This window comes from Lactuca serriola, chromosome 5 (genome assembly GCF_051521515.1).
Source record: "Lactuca serriola cultivar US96UC23 chromosome 5, Lser_US96UC23_V15, whole genome shotgun sequence".
NCBI lineage: Eukaryota > Viridiplantae > Streptophyta > Magnoliopsida > Asterales > Asteraceae > Lactuca > Lactuca serriola.
The window spans coordinates 83,678,108-83,696,701 of NC_136412.1; the positions used below are offsets into that span (position 1 = coordinate 83,678,108).

The following is an 18,594-nucleotide window of genomic DNA, read 5'->3' on the forward strand; positions in this document are numbered from 1 at the left end:
AGAAATTATCAACAATAACAAGAATATACTTGCTACCGCCAATGCTTTCGATAGATGATGGACCACACAAGTCAATGTGAAGCAACTCAAGTGGTTCAACAACTTTTGTGTTTATAATGGATGGGTGACTTTGACGACTCTACTTCCCCATTTCACACGCATCACACAAATGTTCTCGATCAAACTTGAGCAATGGGAGACCCCGAACATGACCTCCTGTGACAAGCTTGTTGATGTCCTTGAAGTTGAGATGTGAGAGCCTTCGGTGCCACAACCAGCTTTCGTCAGAATGAGCTTTGGATAATAGGCATATAGCTGGATTTCCTTTGATTGGTTTGAGATTGAGAGGAAGCATTTCGCCTTTGTGTTCTGATTTGAGAATTACGCTTTTTGATTTCTTCTCTATGATTTCTGAACCTTCATCATCAAATGAAACTTTGAGACCGGTGCCTCCTACCAGTTGAGACACACTGATGAGATTATGCTGTAGACCTTCAACATATGCCACCTTTCTAATTGTGAAGTCTCCATTGGTTATCATCCCATAACCCTTTATTGTTCCATAAGAATTATTGCCGAATTTGACATTTCCACCATTCTGAAGAGATCAAAACTCTTTTAGCTCTTCCTTCCTCCCTGTCATGTGACGTGAGCAACCACTGTCAATGTACCATTCTTCGTCGAACTGCTCGTCACTTATAACCTGCATAAATTAAGCAGATTTAGGAACCCAAAGTTTCATGGGTCCACGTGAGCCTTTCACAGGAACAGGAATAGTAAGAGAAACATCAATAAGATATGTTCTTTTTATTAATGTTGTTTCATCTTTTCTTTTAATGGTAAACACTTTGATTTTGTTAGGATTAGCAATAGTGGGTTTGGTTTCAGGTTTTGGTGTTTGAGCTTTAGACTGCTTTCGGTCTTCCTGGACAGAGGAAATCTTCGATTTTCCTTTCAGGTTCGTTGATGATTTAGAATGCTGAGCAGGAACAGACTTGGGTTTAGAAGAGAATTGAGAACAAGAAGAATTAGAATGGTAAGTTCTTCTGACTTGCGGTTCGATATGACCCTTTTGTTTTTGGTCATTGAAAGGATCGAACCTGGACATTCGGTAGCTATTGTTTTCGGGACCGAACCTGTCCTTTCGGTTGCTACTTGAACCGAACTTGTCCTTTCGGTTGTTGTTGCTCTCTGAACCGAACATGTCCTTTCGGTTATGTTCCTCATGTGGCCTGAAATCCTTTTTCTCTTGCTTTGAATTCTTATCGTGATATGAGAAATGGGCGTTTTGAGATCGCCAAAACTGCTTTCGCTCTGAGAGGTTCTTTTTGTATCTCAGATTCCTCTGCTGCTTTTGATCTTTCACTTGTTTTGGCTATTTGTGGATGTTAGCCTTTTGCTTCTGCTTCTTGTCAGCCGGTTCACTTTTCACAGATGATGTTTCGCTTGTGGAAGTGACTTCTTCTACAGGAACTTCTTTTGTACCACTAGTGCTTGGCACGTCGAAGTTGTCAGGCTTGTTCAGTGGCTCTGGTACATATCTGCCTTTGGTTTTCCAGGACGTTCGTTCTGACAGACCAACAGTTTCGTCGGCATTATCTATAGGAGCAGACCAAAAGAACTCATCACAACCATCTGTGTTATCTTCGTTCACTATAGCAGTGAGTTCGGCTGTTTGATGCTCGGTTACTCCTGTGACCTTGTACACTTGATTTGGTGTTGTTCTCACCTTTTGGTACACCACAGCCTTTTCTTCAAGAATCAGGGACCTATTTTGGGACAAACGAGCGAACTCCACAAAATTTTCAGAAATAAGATTTTTGTGGTTTTCGGGTTCGCTCTTGATAAACTCAGAACAGTCGACTACTTCCTCTACAAAAATTTCACTCATATTATCGTCCTCATTAAGTTCAGATGCGTTTTCAACATCAATTTTATTTTCTGAACTCAAATTGGCACTCAACGAGTCAAATTTTTGTATAGTTTCAGTCCTTAGTTTCAGCTTATCGCTTTCATCCAAAAGGTTTTTCAGCATGTCCTTATGGTCCTTGGACTTTATGAAAGATTCTATTTTGTCCAGACCATACATGTAAGTGGGATTCACATCATCAGACGATACAACACTTTCGCAGTTATATGCTTCAGCATCGATTTCATCCTCCTTGAACTCAAGGAGGGGTAAAATCATGCGATGTATTTTCTGCCCTATTTCACAATTTAAATGTAATTGAGTGATGTTAGCATAAAGTCGTTTAGCAATCAAACAAAAAACATTTCTCTGTTTTAAAAGTTTTAAATTGTCTCTTTGTAAATAAATGTTTTCATCCCTAGACTTTATCAGCTCCGACTCTTTTTGCTCTATCCACATCCTCCGCTCCTCACTCTTGGAAGACACCCTACTTATTTGGTCAGTTAGGTTAGAATTGGTGACCCGTGTTTGAGTTAAACAACTATCCAGATTTGAGATTCTTGAATTTAAGCTATTTAATTCTTTTTCATATGATTTCTGTGGGACTTTGAATGAAATAAAGAGAGATTGTACCTTCTTGATCAATTCATCAAGCTCATTGATCTGCACACTGAGAGGTTTTGCTGTGAAGCATAAGTCCTCTCGCTCCTTGGTGTCCTCGTTTCCACCATCAGTATTGTATCCCCTTATGTGAGATACATCAGTCACCACAAAACACTTTCCACTGCTTTTGTCACCCCTTGCAACATATGCCTTTCCATGTGAAGGCTTTCTCACTTCATCATCCTCTGAGTCGGTTGACCATACCTGCACGCCACCGAACTCGTCATCCTCTGCCGAACCCTATACAATAAGAGCATTCATAGAAGGGTTAGTAGCAACTTTCTTCCTCTTGATCTCTTCCAGCTTTTTCATCAAGACAGCCTCTTCATCTTTTTCCTCATCTTTCTCTGCCATTTTCTTCAGAACACAATCTTTAGCATAATGGTTCTTTCCTCCACAATAATAGCAGCTAACGCCAAAATCTCCTTCAACCTTCGCCTCTTTCTTTGGTTCCTCTGTCTTCGGCTCCTCCCTTACCTTCTCAGAACTGTAGCTTTCCTGCCAATTTCTGTTTTTATTGGTAGGAAACCTCTTCTTGATGAACCTCTTGGGATTGGATACCATCATAGCATAATCTTCTAATGTAAGATCATAGTCCTCTAGGTTCAGATCTTCGTCTTCCACTGCATTCTTGCCTTTTGATAGGAGGGCCAAGGACCCCAAACTTGAGACCACATTCTTTTCTTGCATGACAATCTTTTCTTGGGATTTCAGAATTCCCACCAGCTTTGCCAATGAATATGACTTGAACTGCTCATGAGCTTTAACTGTAGACACGACAGCTCTCCATTCAGATCTTAGGCCATTCAAAAAGGTGACCTTCTGTTCAATCAACTTCCTTTCTATATCATGTTTGATCATCTTGCTAAGAAGATGATTGAAGCGATCAAACGTCTGAGTGACAGTTTCATCGGAATTCTACTTAAATTCACCAAACTCAGACAAAAGCAAGGTCTGAATATAATGCTCTAAATCTTCATCAGTGGAATACAGCTCTCGCAACCTATCCCAGATTTCTTTAGCGGTACTACAGGAATCGGATCAGTCTCAATGCTTTAATGTTGCACTGAAACTTTTCCTTTTCGTCTTGAGCAACGTCTTTAACATCTTTTAACAGATCATTATACTCTTTCTGAGTTTTAATGATCTTGGATGTTCCTGAGTGAGCAAATGGTCCAGACACAATGGCTTCCCAAATAAGATACCCATTATCTTTAGATCCGATGACATAGTCTTCAAAATGATGAGCCCAAACTTCGTAATCCTGGGTGTATAGAATAGGAATCTTCGTCGTTGATCCAATGCTGTTTGAGATGTTGATAGGATTAGATTGAGAATCGTCCATGCTTGATCGTTTAACCTGTTTGAAAGATCAGACTTGTAATATTTAATATTAGGGCAAATGAATAAATAAAGAGATACGTCAATTATGGAGTGACAACTCAATAAATATCAGTTAATGCGGAATAACCCTAATCGCTTCTTTCACAGAAAAGATGTGTATGAATTACACAGCCTCCTGCTCTGATACCAATTGATGAGTTCGGAAACTCTTTGATCGATTAGATCTTTGTAACAGGTAAATAAATAAAACAGAAACAGTAACGAAATAAACACAAGTATGGATCTGAATGTATCGAATGATTTGATTAACTCAATCCTCAGCAGAGCTCGATGAAGAACTTCCGCTGTAGAGGATTCTAGGGTTACAAAAGATAAGAAATTGTACGCTATCAAATCTATCTCAATCTTACGTTAAGAATGCATGAAAGCATCTATATATAATAAACCCTAAACTAAACTCACGGATGGACAGGCCCATACCGGAGACAAAACTTGGACTAGCTAACGAGCCCAAAGGATGCAACACTAAACTGGACCTAACAAGATGTCTGGTATAAATTTGATTATCCTTATTTTGCTACAAGTTTTGGTATAAATTTGATTATCCTTATTTTGCTACAAGTTTTGATATTATCTATTAACAAAAACATTCATGACTATTAAAATTCTAAAATCAGCAGGTTAACAATATAGAGATATGTAGGTTGTTGTTCTCAAGACTTTTATATTAAAAATTAAAGAAGAACATGAAGCTCAATTATCTAAAAGAACAAAAAAAAAATCAATGAAGGTATCAAAAGACCATGATTATGGATTAGAAGCGCCAAGTGGGCCTACTATCAAGTGGAATTTGAGATGGTATGATTTATATATTTAAGTTCTTACTATAATTTTATCATTCAAGTAATGTTACGTGATTAACTTATAATATTGTAATGATAACTAGAATTTATTAATTTAATGTTGTTCAGGTTGATCTTGATCCATATGATTCACCGTCTGTGTTTCTTGACTTTGTGGTTCAGTCAATTATTGATTGAGGGATGCTGATGTAAACATCAACATATTCTATGTGGAGGCAATGGACAAGTATGGTATTTCAGATAAGATTCTTTTATCTATATGTTATTTGGTATTTAGTACACATGAAAAACAATTGACAAATATGTAATTTATGTAATTTTTATCCTGAAATACATGATTGCTTAAAAACAAGATGGACTCATTTTGTGTTCTGGTGGTATGAGCTAGATATGGTTCCATCCACTTAAGGAAAATATTGCCACGAATTGGCTTTGCAGATCCTTCTTGCGTGTATTGAGGTAATTTATGTCCCTTTCTTCTAATTTTTATTTCAATTCAAGTTTAAAATTCTATGGTCTTTCATCCCTTCCAGAGTATAGAAATTGGTATAAGTGATACATTGGTTAACACTACTCAAATGGACTTCCATGTCAGAGTATTTGTTTTATATACACTCAGGTACACTTTATTTATTTATTTTTATTTTACCTATTAAAATTAAAACAATGTGAAAAAACCTATAATTTTGCTAAATTGTAAAACGATTACATTTTGGCAATGGCAATGAAACACATTCTTAAAGAATGATTACTATAAAATTTAGATAAATTTGCTAAAATTATTTTGACAGTTTTTGCTAAATTTATTTCGATAAATTTGATAAAACACATTCTTAAAGACTGATTACTATAAATTTAGTGTTCATTCTCACATAATCTTTACTTAGATAAAAAAAAAAACATTCCACTCATAATGATTTTTGTTTTTTATTTAGGTTTTTTTGTCAATAATGTTTTAAAGAATTTTGTATCCCGAGGCAAGAAGGTGATGGCGGCAATATGAGGACTTGAATTTGATGGAAAACATTCTCTAAGAATATCGTTCTCATTTATACTCACGTATTCTCAATCATTCTCACATAATCTGTGATAAAGATTTGGATTATAGGTTTGTTTGGTGAAAACGTTTTTTATTGATAGCTTGTGTACATTGTTAATCGGATATACTCCATTCTCATAGAATGTACTTGTCATTTTTTATATTTTTAATATAATTTGTATTACTTTTTCATAATTTTTAACAGAATATGTTAATATTGAAATAAGAAAGATGATCTTTTATATAAATTGTTATTCTTAATGATATATGTTGTAGTATACAATATTCTTGAAGAATGTAGGAACAATAATTAACAAAAAGAAATGAATGAATGAAGTTATCAATCATTCTCAAGGAATATAATTTAATCGATGGTGTTAATTAATAATGAATATAGCATACAATATTCTTAAAGAATCGGCACACAACAATCATTTTTTGTATAAGAATTTCTAGCCATTTGCAATCGATTACAATCATAATGTTGTTAGTGTTAATTAACTTAAAATGTATAAAATCTAATTTTATTTTTTGAAATCTAGTTTAAATTGTATCCCTTAATATATTCACTTTCTAAAATTTCTTATTAGCCAATTTTACCAATCTACCATTACTGGTTATTTTAAAATAGAAAATCATTAATTTTATTCAAATTAATTATCATCATGTCATCATCATCTTAACCACTTATTTTTTAATCTAATGTACCAAAAATAGTCTTACACTCATGTTATATATGTGATTCATATTTAACCCTATATATATATATATATATATATATATATATATATATATATATATATATATATATATATATATATAATTTTAATAAAATTATTGATCATATTCATTTGGATAAAAAAATTTGAGTGCCTATATTTTATTTTGTTTGGAATCCTATATATGTTTGGAACGAACTTATAAACAAACACTTTGACACTACAAAAATTGTTGGGTATTTGGGTTGAACTCTAAAAACACCTAAATTCAAAGTTTCAAACCACAACAAATTTGTAAAAAAACAAAAAAAATGATTTTGGTACGTGATTACTGATTTTCATGTCTGTTTATCAACCAAACCCAACCGGATATTTAGTTCAGTTTGATCTTGGAGTTGGTAAGATTTAAGAATCGAATCTACGCAGGAGGTCTCACGTTTAAATCAGTGGAAGCAATCTTTCTATAAGTTTATGAAAACTACTAGTATTACTTTCCGGAAAAACTAATTATGATCATAACAAAATAAGTAATAATATACTACATGATCCAAGATTGAGACTGGTTGGTGGTCCCCATTTATTAAAACTTAAAAGAATATAAACAAAAAAGGAAACGTAGTTGATTTGTTAATTTTACAAAATTACAACACCATACCAGAGATATTATTACCATACTTGACATTTTTAACACCTCTAGAAATTTTAATTTTCTAAAAAGGTTTAAAAAAAAAAAGGTTATTATGGTCCTATGGAGGTCGTGTGAAAGAGAGTGTACTTGGTGAATCGATTCTAACAATATGTTCATCATCACCACCATCATCATCATCACTTGAATAACCCATTTCCTGATTTTCATTTTCATTTTCATTTTCATTTGTCTCTAATGGTGGGTTAAAACGTGGGCCCGGGCCCCTTAATTCTCCCACACTCACTTTTCTTCCAACTGTCGCTGACCCTTCGGATCTCACAGAAATCAGCCGCCGGGTTTCCGTCGGTGGGACCCACGGATAAGACCTACTGTGAGACTGAGGCTGAGACTGAGACGCCTTTCTGGTTGGTGGTTTTGTTTCTCTGTTTGGAGACGCATGGATACTACCGTGTCTTTCGTTTGAAATCTGATTATTCATTAACAAACTTTTTAAAACATGTTACAACAAAGTTTTTTTTTTTTTTTTTTTTTTTTGAAGATGAAGGAACATACCATGCTTCCATACATGCTCAATTGCATTGCTCGGGCAGAAAAGTTGTTCCCGTGTTGATGATGATCCAGATTGGGATTGGGATTGGGATTTTCAAGAAGTTGTCTGGATTTAATATGGCGTTCAGGCCAGATCATTAGTCCACTATGTTCCCTTGAGGGGGATGATCTTCCAGGGTTATTTTCGGCATTATGTGATATTAATGAAGATTTCCTTCTTTGAAGTGTTTCAAATCCACCAATCTCAAACATGATCACCCTTGCCCTTGTCTCCACTACGTATGATGTCACATGATGAGTAAAACTTGCTCCTTTTTAACACATTAAAAAAAAAAAAAAAAACAAATGATGAAATTAATCATTGTTATAACTCAAAACAAAAAAGGTTGAAATTTTTGTAGTAGAAAAGTGGGCTTGGGACATGAAATGCTATCTTGTGTGTAAAAACACAAAAATGCCCTCCTCATGGAAAATAGCCGTAAAATTTTGCCCAATTTAAGAAGGTGGGACAGGGACTCACTCTCGATCTCTCACTTGTGTAAAAAGACGTAAATGCCCTCCTCGTCCTCAATTGTCAGAAATAGCCCTAAAAAGCTTGTCCAGATTGCGTTCTTAGGATAGGACAGGACAGGACTGGACAAGCCTCCTACGGATATTTTTGATGATTGAGGAGGAGGAGAGGGGCATTCACGTCTTTTTACACAAGTGAGAGATCGAGAGTGAGTCCCTGTCCCACCTTTTTTTGGGCGGGGCAAAGAATTGCAATTTTGTCCCGTTAACATCAGCCTAGGTCTCAGTCTCAATCTCAGTCCAGTGCACACCAAACACAGTACAACAACCTGAGTTTTTATATATAAAAAAAAATGGATATTTAAAATACCTGCTGCTATTTCTGAGACTCGGAAACTTTTGTCAGGTGATGAAGTAGGGAATAAAGCAGCTGGGGGAGTAATAAGTTCGAAAGTGGATTGTGTTTTTATAAATCCTTCTAATAATAAACCAATCATATTGTGAGGTATTTCAAAGCTTTCTCCTGTTATATACGTGCTCATACTTGATCTTTCTGCCACAAGACTTCTCAGCTCATGCATTGTCATTTTTTCAAATATTTGAGGAAGTAACAATTTCAATAGTATGATTGAGCTTTCCTGTAATCAAAATACCAAAATATAGTATTTTGTTTATTTGTTTATTATATAGCATATAGTTTTTACTTTTTTTTTTTACCAGATTAACTGAAATTGTTGTTTTCAACTTACTTACCTGCCACAAAAAATCTTCAACTGCATTATTGGTTCCAAGAACTGAAAGTATTTTTTCAGATTCAATGAAGAAGCCCATTATTACAGAATCAGTAATAATGTCACATATGTAAGGCTTTCCAATTAGGACCTCATATAGGCCTAAAGTGCTTCCATGTGCAAATGTTGGATGCAATGAGTATTTGTTTCTTATTCTCTTGCTTCCCCACTGTAGAAATAAAAAAATATATTAACTATTTATCAAAAATTAAAAAATGTTTGGTTGGACTGAATGGAATGAGTAATTACATTCCGTTTTTCCTTTCCATTCTATGATGGATTGAAATTAACAGTAAACACCCATGTTAGTTGAATGGAATGGAATGTTACAGGAACGAATTATGAATATTTTATATTATATGTATATATCAAAAAATTAAGAAATTAAGCATAATTGTAGAATTATTTATTTAACAAAGAGTAAATTACACGAATGGTCCCTACGGTTTGGGGTAATTTGCATGTTTGGTCCCTAACTTACTTTTTTTAACTCGGAAGGTCCCTACAGTTAGTTTTTGTTGCGCGCTTGGTCCCTGTCTTACCTAAAAATACTATTTTGCCCTTGATTTTTTAATTTATTTAAATGAGGTGGGGTAGGTAAGATAAGGTAAGGTGAGGTGGAAGTGGGGTTGGGGTGTGTTTATTTAAATAAATTAAAAAATCAAGGGCAAAATAGTCTTTTTAGGTAAGACAGGAACCAAGCGCGCAACAAAAACTAACTGTAGGGACCTTCCGAGTTAAAAAAATAAGTTAGGGACCAAATGTGCAAATTACCCCCAAACCATAGGGACCATTCGTGTAATTTACTCTTTACAAAACTAAAAAAGTAAAACATAGTAAAAGCTCATTAAAGTCCAAATAAGATTATAAAAAAAGATATTTTTTCGTTATCTTTAGAACATAAAATTATTATTAAATTAAAATCATGAAATCCTCAAAAAAGTTGAGATAAAAGATTGTATAAATATCCCACAATGGACTTAAAGAATGGAAAATAACAAAAATGAAAGGAACTAATGGCCCATTCCATTCTTTTCCCTCAGGTAAAAGTACAAACATCTTGTTTTCATTCCAATGGAATGGACCATTCCGATTCCGATTCCATGAAATGGATCAATTACCTTCACCACGCCATTAGAAATCAACCAAATGCCATTAGGTTTGGATCCCTCCTTATAAAGAGCCACCCCACGTAGTTTCATTGTCTCCTTTGTGGACCCCACAATTTGCTCACGAACAGCTTCCGGAAGGGCTCCTAATAAAGGATTTGCACTAATCAAATCATGTGGTTTGGGAATCTTAACTAAAGGAGGATTTCTTAAAAGTTTCTTCAAGTCAGTCTGCATTAAAAAACTAGAATAATTAATTACTTACTTCTCAATTCTTAAACTACCAAAAAGGGTAATTAGGGAAGAAAATATTTACCTGGACAGCATCATGAAGATGAACCAATTCCTTCTCCTCTAATAATCCAGACTTTTCAAGGTCTTGAACGTATTCAATTAGATGATTCAGCACTGAATATGTCACTTGCCTTGTTTTTAAAACACGTAAAACCTAAAAAATCATCATTATATTATAAATTATAAATTATAATACATGATTTTTTTGCATAAAAATGTATTACTCTTCAAGTATTTATTATTCATTAACTAATAATACCATCGGGATTCATATAATCTTGTATTTTCGACATCATTTATCAAATATAATATATATTTTGTAACTTTTCAATTAAACATGGACCAATTCTGTAGTTTTAAGAAACAGGGGACAATTTCTGTAATCACACTATTCCATAGGGACCATTTCTTAAAATATTTGATAGTACAGGAAGCAGAAACTATTTCTATAAATATCTGATACTATAAGGACAAAAACTGTAATCAACCTAAAGTGGCCACAATAGTATATAACTACAGGGACTAAACATGTAATTATTCCATTTTCAAACTACAGGGTCACTAAACTGTAGATTAGATAATTTAGGTGCAGGTTAGCACAATGACAAGGAGCATGTTAGCATAAAGGCATGCAATTTTTTAAGTGTTTGAAATTCATTAAGTCAAAAAGAAAAAGCACATGAGTCTTCTATAAATGAAAATATTGTTTAAAGGGTAACCTGTGGAAATGTAATGCGAACATCTTCAAGGAACTTTTTTGCTTCTTCTCCTTCTGTTTCACTCTCATTAATTACAGCCAAAGCAATTTCACTATCACCTAAATAAGAAGTATAATAATGTTAGTACCTCAACAAACTTAGTATTTTTTTTTCTTTTTCTTATTAAAAAGATGCTTACCAATGAAATCATGTAGTTGTTGTCTAGCAATCCTATGAGCACGAAGAAATGCAGCAGATATGTAACATGCAGATTCCAACCTTTCAACTGTGAAATATGTCACAAGCTTTCTAGGAAAAGTGCTTGTTTGGAGAAATTTATAATAATTAGGGAAATGAACATTTGATTTCAATCCATTCCAATCACATAAGGGTTCAGATGACACCAAATCAAGTGCTTCATCTACAGATTGCATTAAAATGTTTGCTGTGAACTGATTGATCCTTCCTTCCTCCAACATCCCCCAATAAGCAGCTTGCACACCTAACAAATGACGAGAGATATTATCTCAATGAATTGATGAGTAAGGGTAAAATAGTCATTTAAGAAGTTGGGTTGGTTACCATTTAAGATATCAGAAAGATGCATGTGGTGTACATCAGTAATTCAGTATCATTGATGAGTATTGTTATATTGATGTGTATTGTGAAATTTTTGTGTTTTGGAATGTAAGGGTAAAATGGTCATTTAAGAAGTTGGTTACCATTTAAGATATCAGAAAGATGCATGTGGTGTATAATTGATGTGTATTGTGGAAAATTTTTGTTGTTTTGGAATGTAAGGGTAAAATGGTCATTTAAGAAGTTAAGTTGGTTACCATTTAAGAAGCGTATACGTATATCAGAAAGATGCATGTGGTGGACATCTGTATCATTTTGTGATGTAGTGTGAGGGTGAATACGTTCTCCTTCTGCCTCATGTAAACATGTGATGTATTTCTTTACAGTGGGCCAATCTGCAGGACCTAATTCCTCATCATCTACAAGATCACCAAATGCCTCCAAAGCTTTGTTCATCATTTCATACTTTGTGTAATCCAGTATACGTTTCTACCACAATCATTAAAAACCACTTAAAAGGGCAATATAGTCATTTTAGTTGCCCTTGTAGAAAATGGTTCACTTGAAAGAAAAATCGTTTACTTGAAAAGAAAAACATAAGTATACTTGCCCTTGTAGTTGTACAACACATGTCATTGTCTTCATACATAAATTCAGATAAAGGGCAATATAGTCATTTTAGTTGCCCTTTTAGAAAATGGTTCACTTGAAAGAAAAACATAAGCATACTTGCCCTTGTACAACACTCATACAAAAAATCAGATAAAAGGGCAATATAGTCATTTTACTTGGGGCAGGGCAAGCACCAAAATCATTATGATAGTTCAAAATAAGAACCAAAATTGTTAGGATACTGCAAATAAGGACCAGAATTGCAAGAGAAAACATTTTGGGACCAAAATTGCAAAAATCAGCTATACTCAGGGACCAAAAATGTAACTTATTCCAGTTTATAAAATGTACCTTAGCAGCTGACAGCTTATCCATTTCCAACATCCTCAAAACAAACTGAGTAGTTGATCCATTTATGATAAGTGTTAAAAACACAATTCCTCCAGTGAAGAATACAAACTGCATAATTCATCAAACAATCTGATAACTTAAATCATTCATCAAATTTCTTGTTCCTAATTTACTTAGTTTCAAGGATCTATATATATATATATATATATATATATATATATATATATATATATATATATATATATATATATATATATATATATATATAATGTAAAGATACAGTATAGTGAAAGAAAAGTACCAGTACTCCTGTTTCACGATTAATGTATGTTGATGTGTCACTGGATTGCTGTGAAAAGAAACATAAGAAGGGATTTATTATAAAAACTAAATATTTAAGAATATTTAAATATAAAAGAAATAGCAACATATTTTCATTTATTTGTTAATTATAGCATCCTACTTTCATTTCTCTCTATTACAAGTACATAAACATTTTAAATTTAACAAAGGGAAAAGTCCATAAAAACCAATGTAGTTTTTTTTTTTTTTTCTTTTTTTTTTTTTTTTTTTTTTTTTTTGGTTTAACCACCAAAAGAAGTATTTATTTATTTATTTTATTTATCTGTTTTAACTGTAGTGAGTTTGTTTCTGTTTTCAAAAAATAACCACTACATAAAACTTTGAATTCTCTACAACCCACTATAGTTTGGAATTTTTTCGGTTTAACCACTCTAAGAAATTTTTCTTTTCGAATTAACTACTGAAAGTTAAATTTTTTGTATAAAAACCTGTCTTTAACCTAAAAAATAATCTTCCGCTTGTTTTTTGCAACTCGTTAATGAAAAAAAAAAAAAAAAAAAAAAAAAAAAAAAAACTTGCCTTAACAGATAGGGAAAGAGACAATGCTACAGCACCTCTTAAACCAGACCACACAAGTACAACACCTTCTTTCCAATCCAATCCATAACCAAAATATCTTAAAAATGGATATAATGATGCAACCACTATACCCCTTGAGATTTGCAGAAAAACATACAGAAGGATCAGGTATCCCCAAGCACTTTCTGTGTAACACATAATAAAAATATATAAATCAAAATGCTTAAATATGTTAAGAGAAAGTGGATAACACCAATGTAGTTATTTCCAGAATAAGAACATGGGACTATAAGACACATTAATGGGTTAAGATGTATATAGTTGTTTCTTCTTTACTTAAAAGTATAAAAGTTATTTAATGTGATGATGTACGTTTTTTAGTTTATTATGGATATTAAATAAATGGTCAATATGTATATTTATATTTTATAACAATTATTAAAGAAATGATGAGTTATTGTTTTTAAACAGGAGGGTAAAATAGACGGTTATTCAGATTCAGGCAGTGTATTCAGTCCAAAAAAGAAACAATATTTATATTAGCAATACTTTATCAGTTCAGATATTTAGTACAGTTTTTAAATTCAGGACTTAGTGAAGAAAAAAAAGAAACAGGGCCTTATTCTGGATAGATATAGAGTAGTGTTTATTTTTGACTTAATATAAACAGATGGGCTTAATGGGTTAAGTGAGAGAAGGGTGTTTTTACTTTTTATCCATTAAGACCTTTTTTTTTTTTAATGTTGCTACCCTTTAACCAAACTTTCTCCTTTTTTATTTCTTTTTAAACCTATTTAAATTTTTAAACCCACTCATCTTCTTCCCCAAGAATAGATTGTTAGATATTATTAATCACGTAGTTAAAAAATTTTCTTTTTTATAACAATTCTTAACTAAATAGTCGATTATTATTTGGGATCACTTTTAAACAGAAGGGTAAAATGGTCATTTTCCATCATTCATACACTCATCACTTTACCCATACAACACTTAATTTCATGTTTAACAAATAAGAGAGCTTACTTTCATGTTTAAGAATACTATCACCTCCAAGTATACCTTCAGCTATGACTACTCCACTATAAAATAGAATAAAAACAAAATGATCATATCAAGTTATTCCTCTAATTAATTTGTGTCTCAAAATAATGAAATACAAGAAGTTATTTATTTATTTATTTTTTTCAACGAATGCATACCTTAAGATGAAGATCAGTGTATTAGCAATATATGCCACCATTTCCCTACATTACAACATAAAGAAGGCTTAATTATTAAAAGGGTATTACACAAGATTTGGTATTCTCAAATTTCTCATGCATGTTTTAAGAAGACAATAGATTGTACTAAACTACTAGAACAAGCATTAGACATCTTGTTTTCAATTGATGCAAAGATGATATGAAACCCTTTAAATCTTATCAAAAAACCTGCAAAATCAGCAAATAAAAATCCGTAAAATGTATTATGAGTTTCAATGACACAGAAAAAATGATGAATATTTTACTAATGTGTTGTCCTTTAAAGATTATTACTACTAATTATAACAAAAATCAAGATAAGAAAATACCAGAAATGATGCAAGCTTTGTTGTCCTTCACCCTTGAAAGCAGTTCTAGCAACAGCAGCATAGAACCTGTTCAAATTTTTGCCTATTCAAATTAGCATTTACCAACAAATTCCACAATATTCATTTTTGTCAACAAAATCCAATAATTACCAAATGTCAATATCTTACAAATTTGATGTTAATTTTAACTCACATTCCCAATGTCATCACTGTTAATACTCCAGATATATCAGCACCTTCTTGAGACTATTAACAGAAAGATACAAATTAGGTTTATACAAAATGTATTTATATAAACTAAAGGAAAAACTCCATAAAAGTCCTTATATTTTGGCCTCATAATCGATTTAGTCCTTATATATTATATATAAATATATATATATATATATATATATATATATATATATATATATATATATAATTTTTAAATCAGGGCCAAAAGTGTAAATTTTGAAAGTGGGATGACTTTTTGACCGGGTAAAAGGGTCACAATGAATACAATTTCCGGTTTCTGGGATTTAACTGAATATATATATATATATATATATATATATATATATATATATATATATATATATATATATAAGGACTAAATCGATTATAAGGCCAAAATATAAGGACTTTTATTGAGTCTTCCCTAAACTAAATGTAGCTTTAATGGAAACATACTGCAAAGTAAGCAAGGTAGCTAACAGCAAGAGTCAATGTGATTTCTATCACTGTATCATTGAAAATAAATCCAAGCCACAAATAAGACACCAAACCAAATGCAATACCCATTCCCACACTGATTCAAATTCAAATAAATAATATTATCAAAAACACCATAAAAATCATATAAACAATTCAAGATTAAAAAAAAAAAAAAAAAACTTACGCTCCAAGAGATACTGTTGCTAAAAACTTGATGACAGAACCCCAACTAAAGGTTGATCCAGTTACCATTCGGAAGAAAAGTGTATACACAACAATTGCAGTCCTGAATGTAAAAATGTAACTTGTAATGATGGAATGGAATCACAAAAGAATGGAATGGAATTGGACAAGGTAATAGAGGAACAGAAAACTGATACCCATCATTCATTAATGATTCGCCTTCTATAATAGTGCTTAGTTTTTTGCTTGCACCAAGTTCTTTTAACAAAGCAACAACAGCAACAGGATCTGTAGCACTTAGAAGTCCTCCAAGCAACAATGATGTTTTCCAGCTCCAGTTATATGGAAAAATTAGCTGCAGTTATATATTTTGGTTCTTCTTAAAAGGGGAAACTTCAAATTATAAAAAAGAAAAAGAAAAGCCATATATTTTGGGCATTACTTTGGTTTAACCACTAATATACCTAAATTTGAGATGTTTTTCCAAATCAATCATTTGACCTATTATACCTAAATTTCTAAATTAACCATTTTGAGTAGTTATATCAGGTCAAACAGGTTAATTTGGAAAAATGTCTGAAACTTTTATGGTTTGACAGAAAACAATAAAGTATAAGTGATTAAACTGCTATAGTGCACAAATTATAATGTTTTGTTTTCTGTAATTTGCACTTTTTAGAAAACAGAAAATCACATCATAAACAGCAAAACCCTAAAGAAAACCTTTAAAGCTGCTCCAAGAATGAATGTGGATATTAGAACCCCAGGTCCAGCAAGAATCATCATTTGTGTCATGCATTTCTGTAAAGAAAAGTGGAATTTATTTCAAAGAATAATCTTACAAGTTACATTTAAAAAAAAAATTACCGTAAGAGAAGTAGAATTTATTTCAGACACTATCATAAAGAAGTATAGAATCAAACCTTTATTTGATGCACCTCCATTGAAAATGAACTTTCAAAAAGAAGAGCAGGAAGAAAAACAGCTAATAGAAGATCAGGATCAATATTTGCCCCTGCACATGAACCAAATATGTGACCTAAAGCATAAAGCAACTATAACATACACAAAGACTTTTTTCTTTTTTTTGAAGTTGATTTGAAGAAAAGAAGTTGATTGATTGAACTTACAGATCCGGATTCCATCACCAATTTTTCCTAACCGATGGCTTGTTCCATATTCTACAGAATAAAGATCTTTTGAGTTAGTAATTCCTTTTTCCAGTAACTAAAGTGATCTACAATGGACAAAATTCTAATTTATCATCAAATAGAAATTGGTAAGAACACTGAACCCTTTTCAGTGGCTTACTTTGTTTCAATCAGTTGATATTGAAGTGAGTAGAGAGTATATAGCAACTCAAATCATAAATGAGAACCAAGGAAACGAGATATCATAAACCTCAGCTGGAGAAAGTATGATGTTATAGTTCAACTGAACCACATACATCAAATCGTGAACTCCGATTGTTTTCTTCAACGCGAAATCAAATCAAAACAACGAATGAAGACATGATCACGTAATTGTCGAATTACACAAACCTATTGATCCCATGGCGATGCCTAGAACGAGCAGTGCTACTGTATAAGGAACTCTAGTTCCTCTAAGTAAATGCCTCGATGCGATTCCTAACACCAATGAAATCCCAACGAACAACACCGCGTCAGTAGGATTTGAAGACGACTCAGGATCAACCTCCTCCGCCGCTATTATCACGTTTGGCCATGGGCTTTCAACCACTGACACCATTGCCAACACCAATTGAGACCTTCATACATCACCAGAAACAAAGACATATCTATTCATACACATACACATACACATAACAAAGTAAAAGGGGATGAGAAAGCAAACCTGAGGATCAGGAGAGAAATTGAAAGAGACAGGGGCAGAGTGATTTAGCAGTAGTCAAGTCAAACACTACACATGAATCTTATTGCAATCGAAGAAAGACAAAATCCAGTGAAATTGGAGTGAAGGGAATATTACATATGTTTCAGTTTTTTAAATAAGAATCCTGTAATTGACGGTGTTAAGGTGTCGAACATCCACACGATACTCCTACCGGGAATATTGCCATGAATTTGGTTTCTTAGATGTACAAAGTACAAACGGAGGTTTGACCAATTTATATAATCAAATGTAAATGTAAATTTATTTTAGTTTAGTTTTAGTATGTTGACATGATGCTTTTGTGTCACTTTCTTTCTTATCTATCCTAATAAATAAAAATAACTTTGTCATATGTTCTCTTCTCATTCATTTGGACACAGACATTTTCTAGAAATTTAAAATTTTTCTATTTTTCACTTGTCATTTTATTGTATTTTTGATTTTATTAAATTAAATCCACATTTAATATATAAGGTAATATATATGTAAGGTATTTATTAGAAAATGGTTTATATATGTAATGTATCTAATGCATTAAAGTCTCATTAATTTTAATAATTCAAAAAATTTCTTATTTTTCTTATAAATTTAAAGTTTTCAAATTGTTAAAATTTTATATTTAATTTTTTTTAAATAAACTCATGTAATACATGGGTCTCACACCTAGTAAAAGAATAGGTTTAATCTCATATTG

At 32.4% G+C, this 18,594-nt stretch overlaps 1 protein-coding gene and 1 long non-coding RNA gene across 2 annotated transcripts; one reads left to right on the forward strand and one right to left on the reverse strand.

The window, feature by feature from the left end:
• The first annotated feature begins 5,106 nt into the window (after positions 1-5,106).
• Positions 5,107-5,936, forward strand: LOC145052706 (uncharacterized). Its single transcript, XR_013684145.1, has 3 exons — positions 5,107-5,238; positions 5,313-5,398; positions 5,715-5,936. It is a non-coding gene; the product is annotated as an uncharacterized LOC145052706 (long non-coding RNA).
• Positions 5,937-7,080: 1,144 nt separating this feature from the next.
• SOS1 (sodium proton exchanger, putative (NHX7) (SOS1)) lies at positions 7,081-18,102 on the reverse strand. The gene is made up of 24 exons (XM_079000566.1): positions 17,862-18,102; positions 17,549-17,775; positions 17,138-17,188; positions 16,931-17,022; positions 16,731-16,808; positions 16,205-16,362; positions 16,009-16,110; positions 15,801-15,918; positions 15,325-15,377; positions 15,132-15,197; positions 14,761-14,805; positions 14,585-14,640; positions 13,562-13,746; positions 12,981-13,028; positions 12,680-12,787; positions 11,974-12,205; positions 11,337-11,639; positions 11,159-11,256; positions 10,462-10,593; positions 10,158-10,376; positions 8,999-9,205; positions 8,616-8,883; positions 7,739-8,046; positions 7,081-7,652 (listed from the first exon to the last, which is right to left on the reverse strand). The coding sequence occupies exons 2-24, from the start codon at positions 17,754-17,756 to the stop codon at positions 7,284-7,286; spliced, it is 3,504 nt and encodes a 1,167-aa protein (XP_078856692.1). The 5' UTR covers positions 17,757-17,775; positions 17,862-18,102; the 3' UTR covers positions 7,081-7,283.
• Between the last annotated feature and the right edge of the window lie 492 nt (positions 18,103-18,594).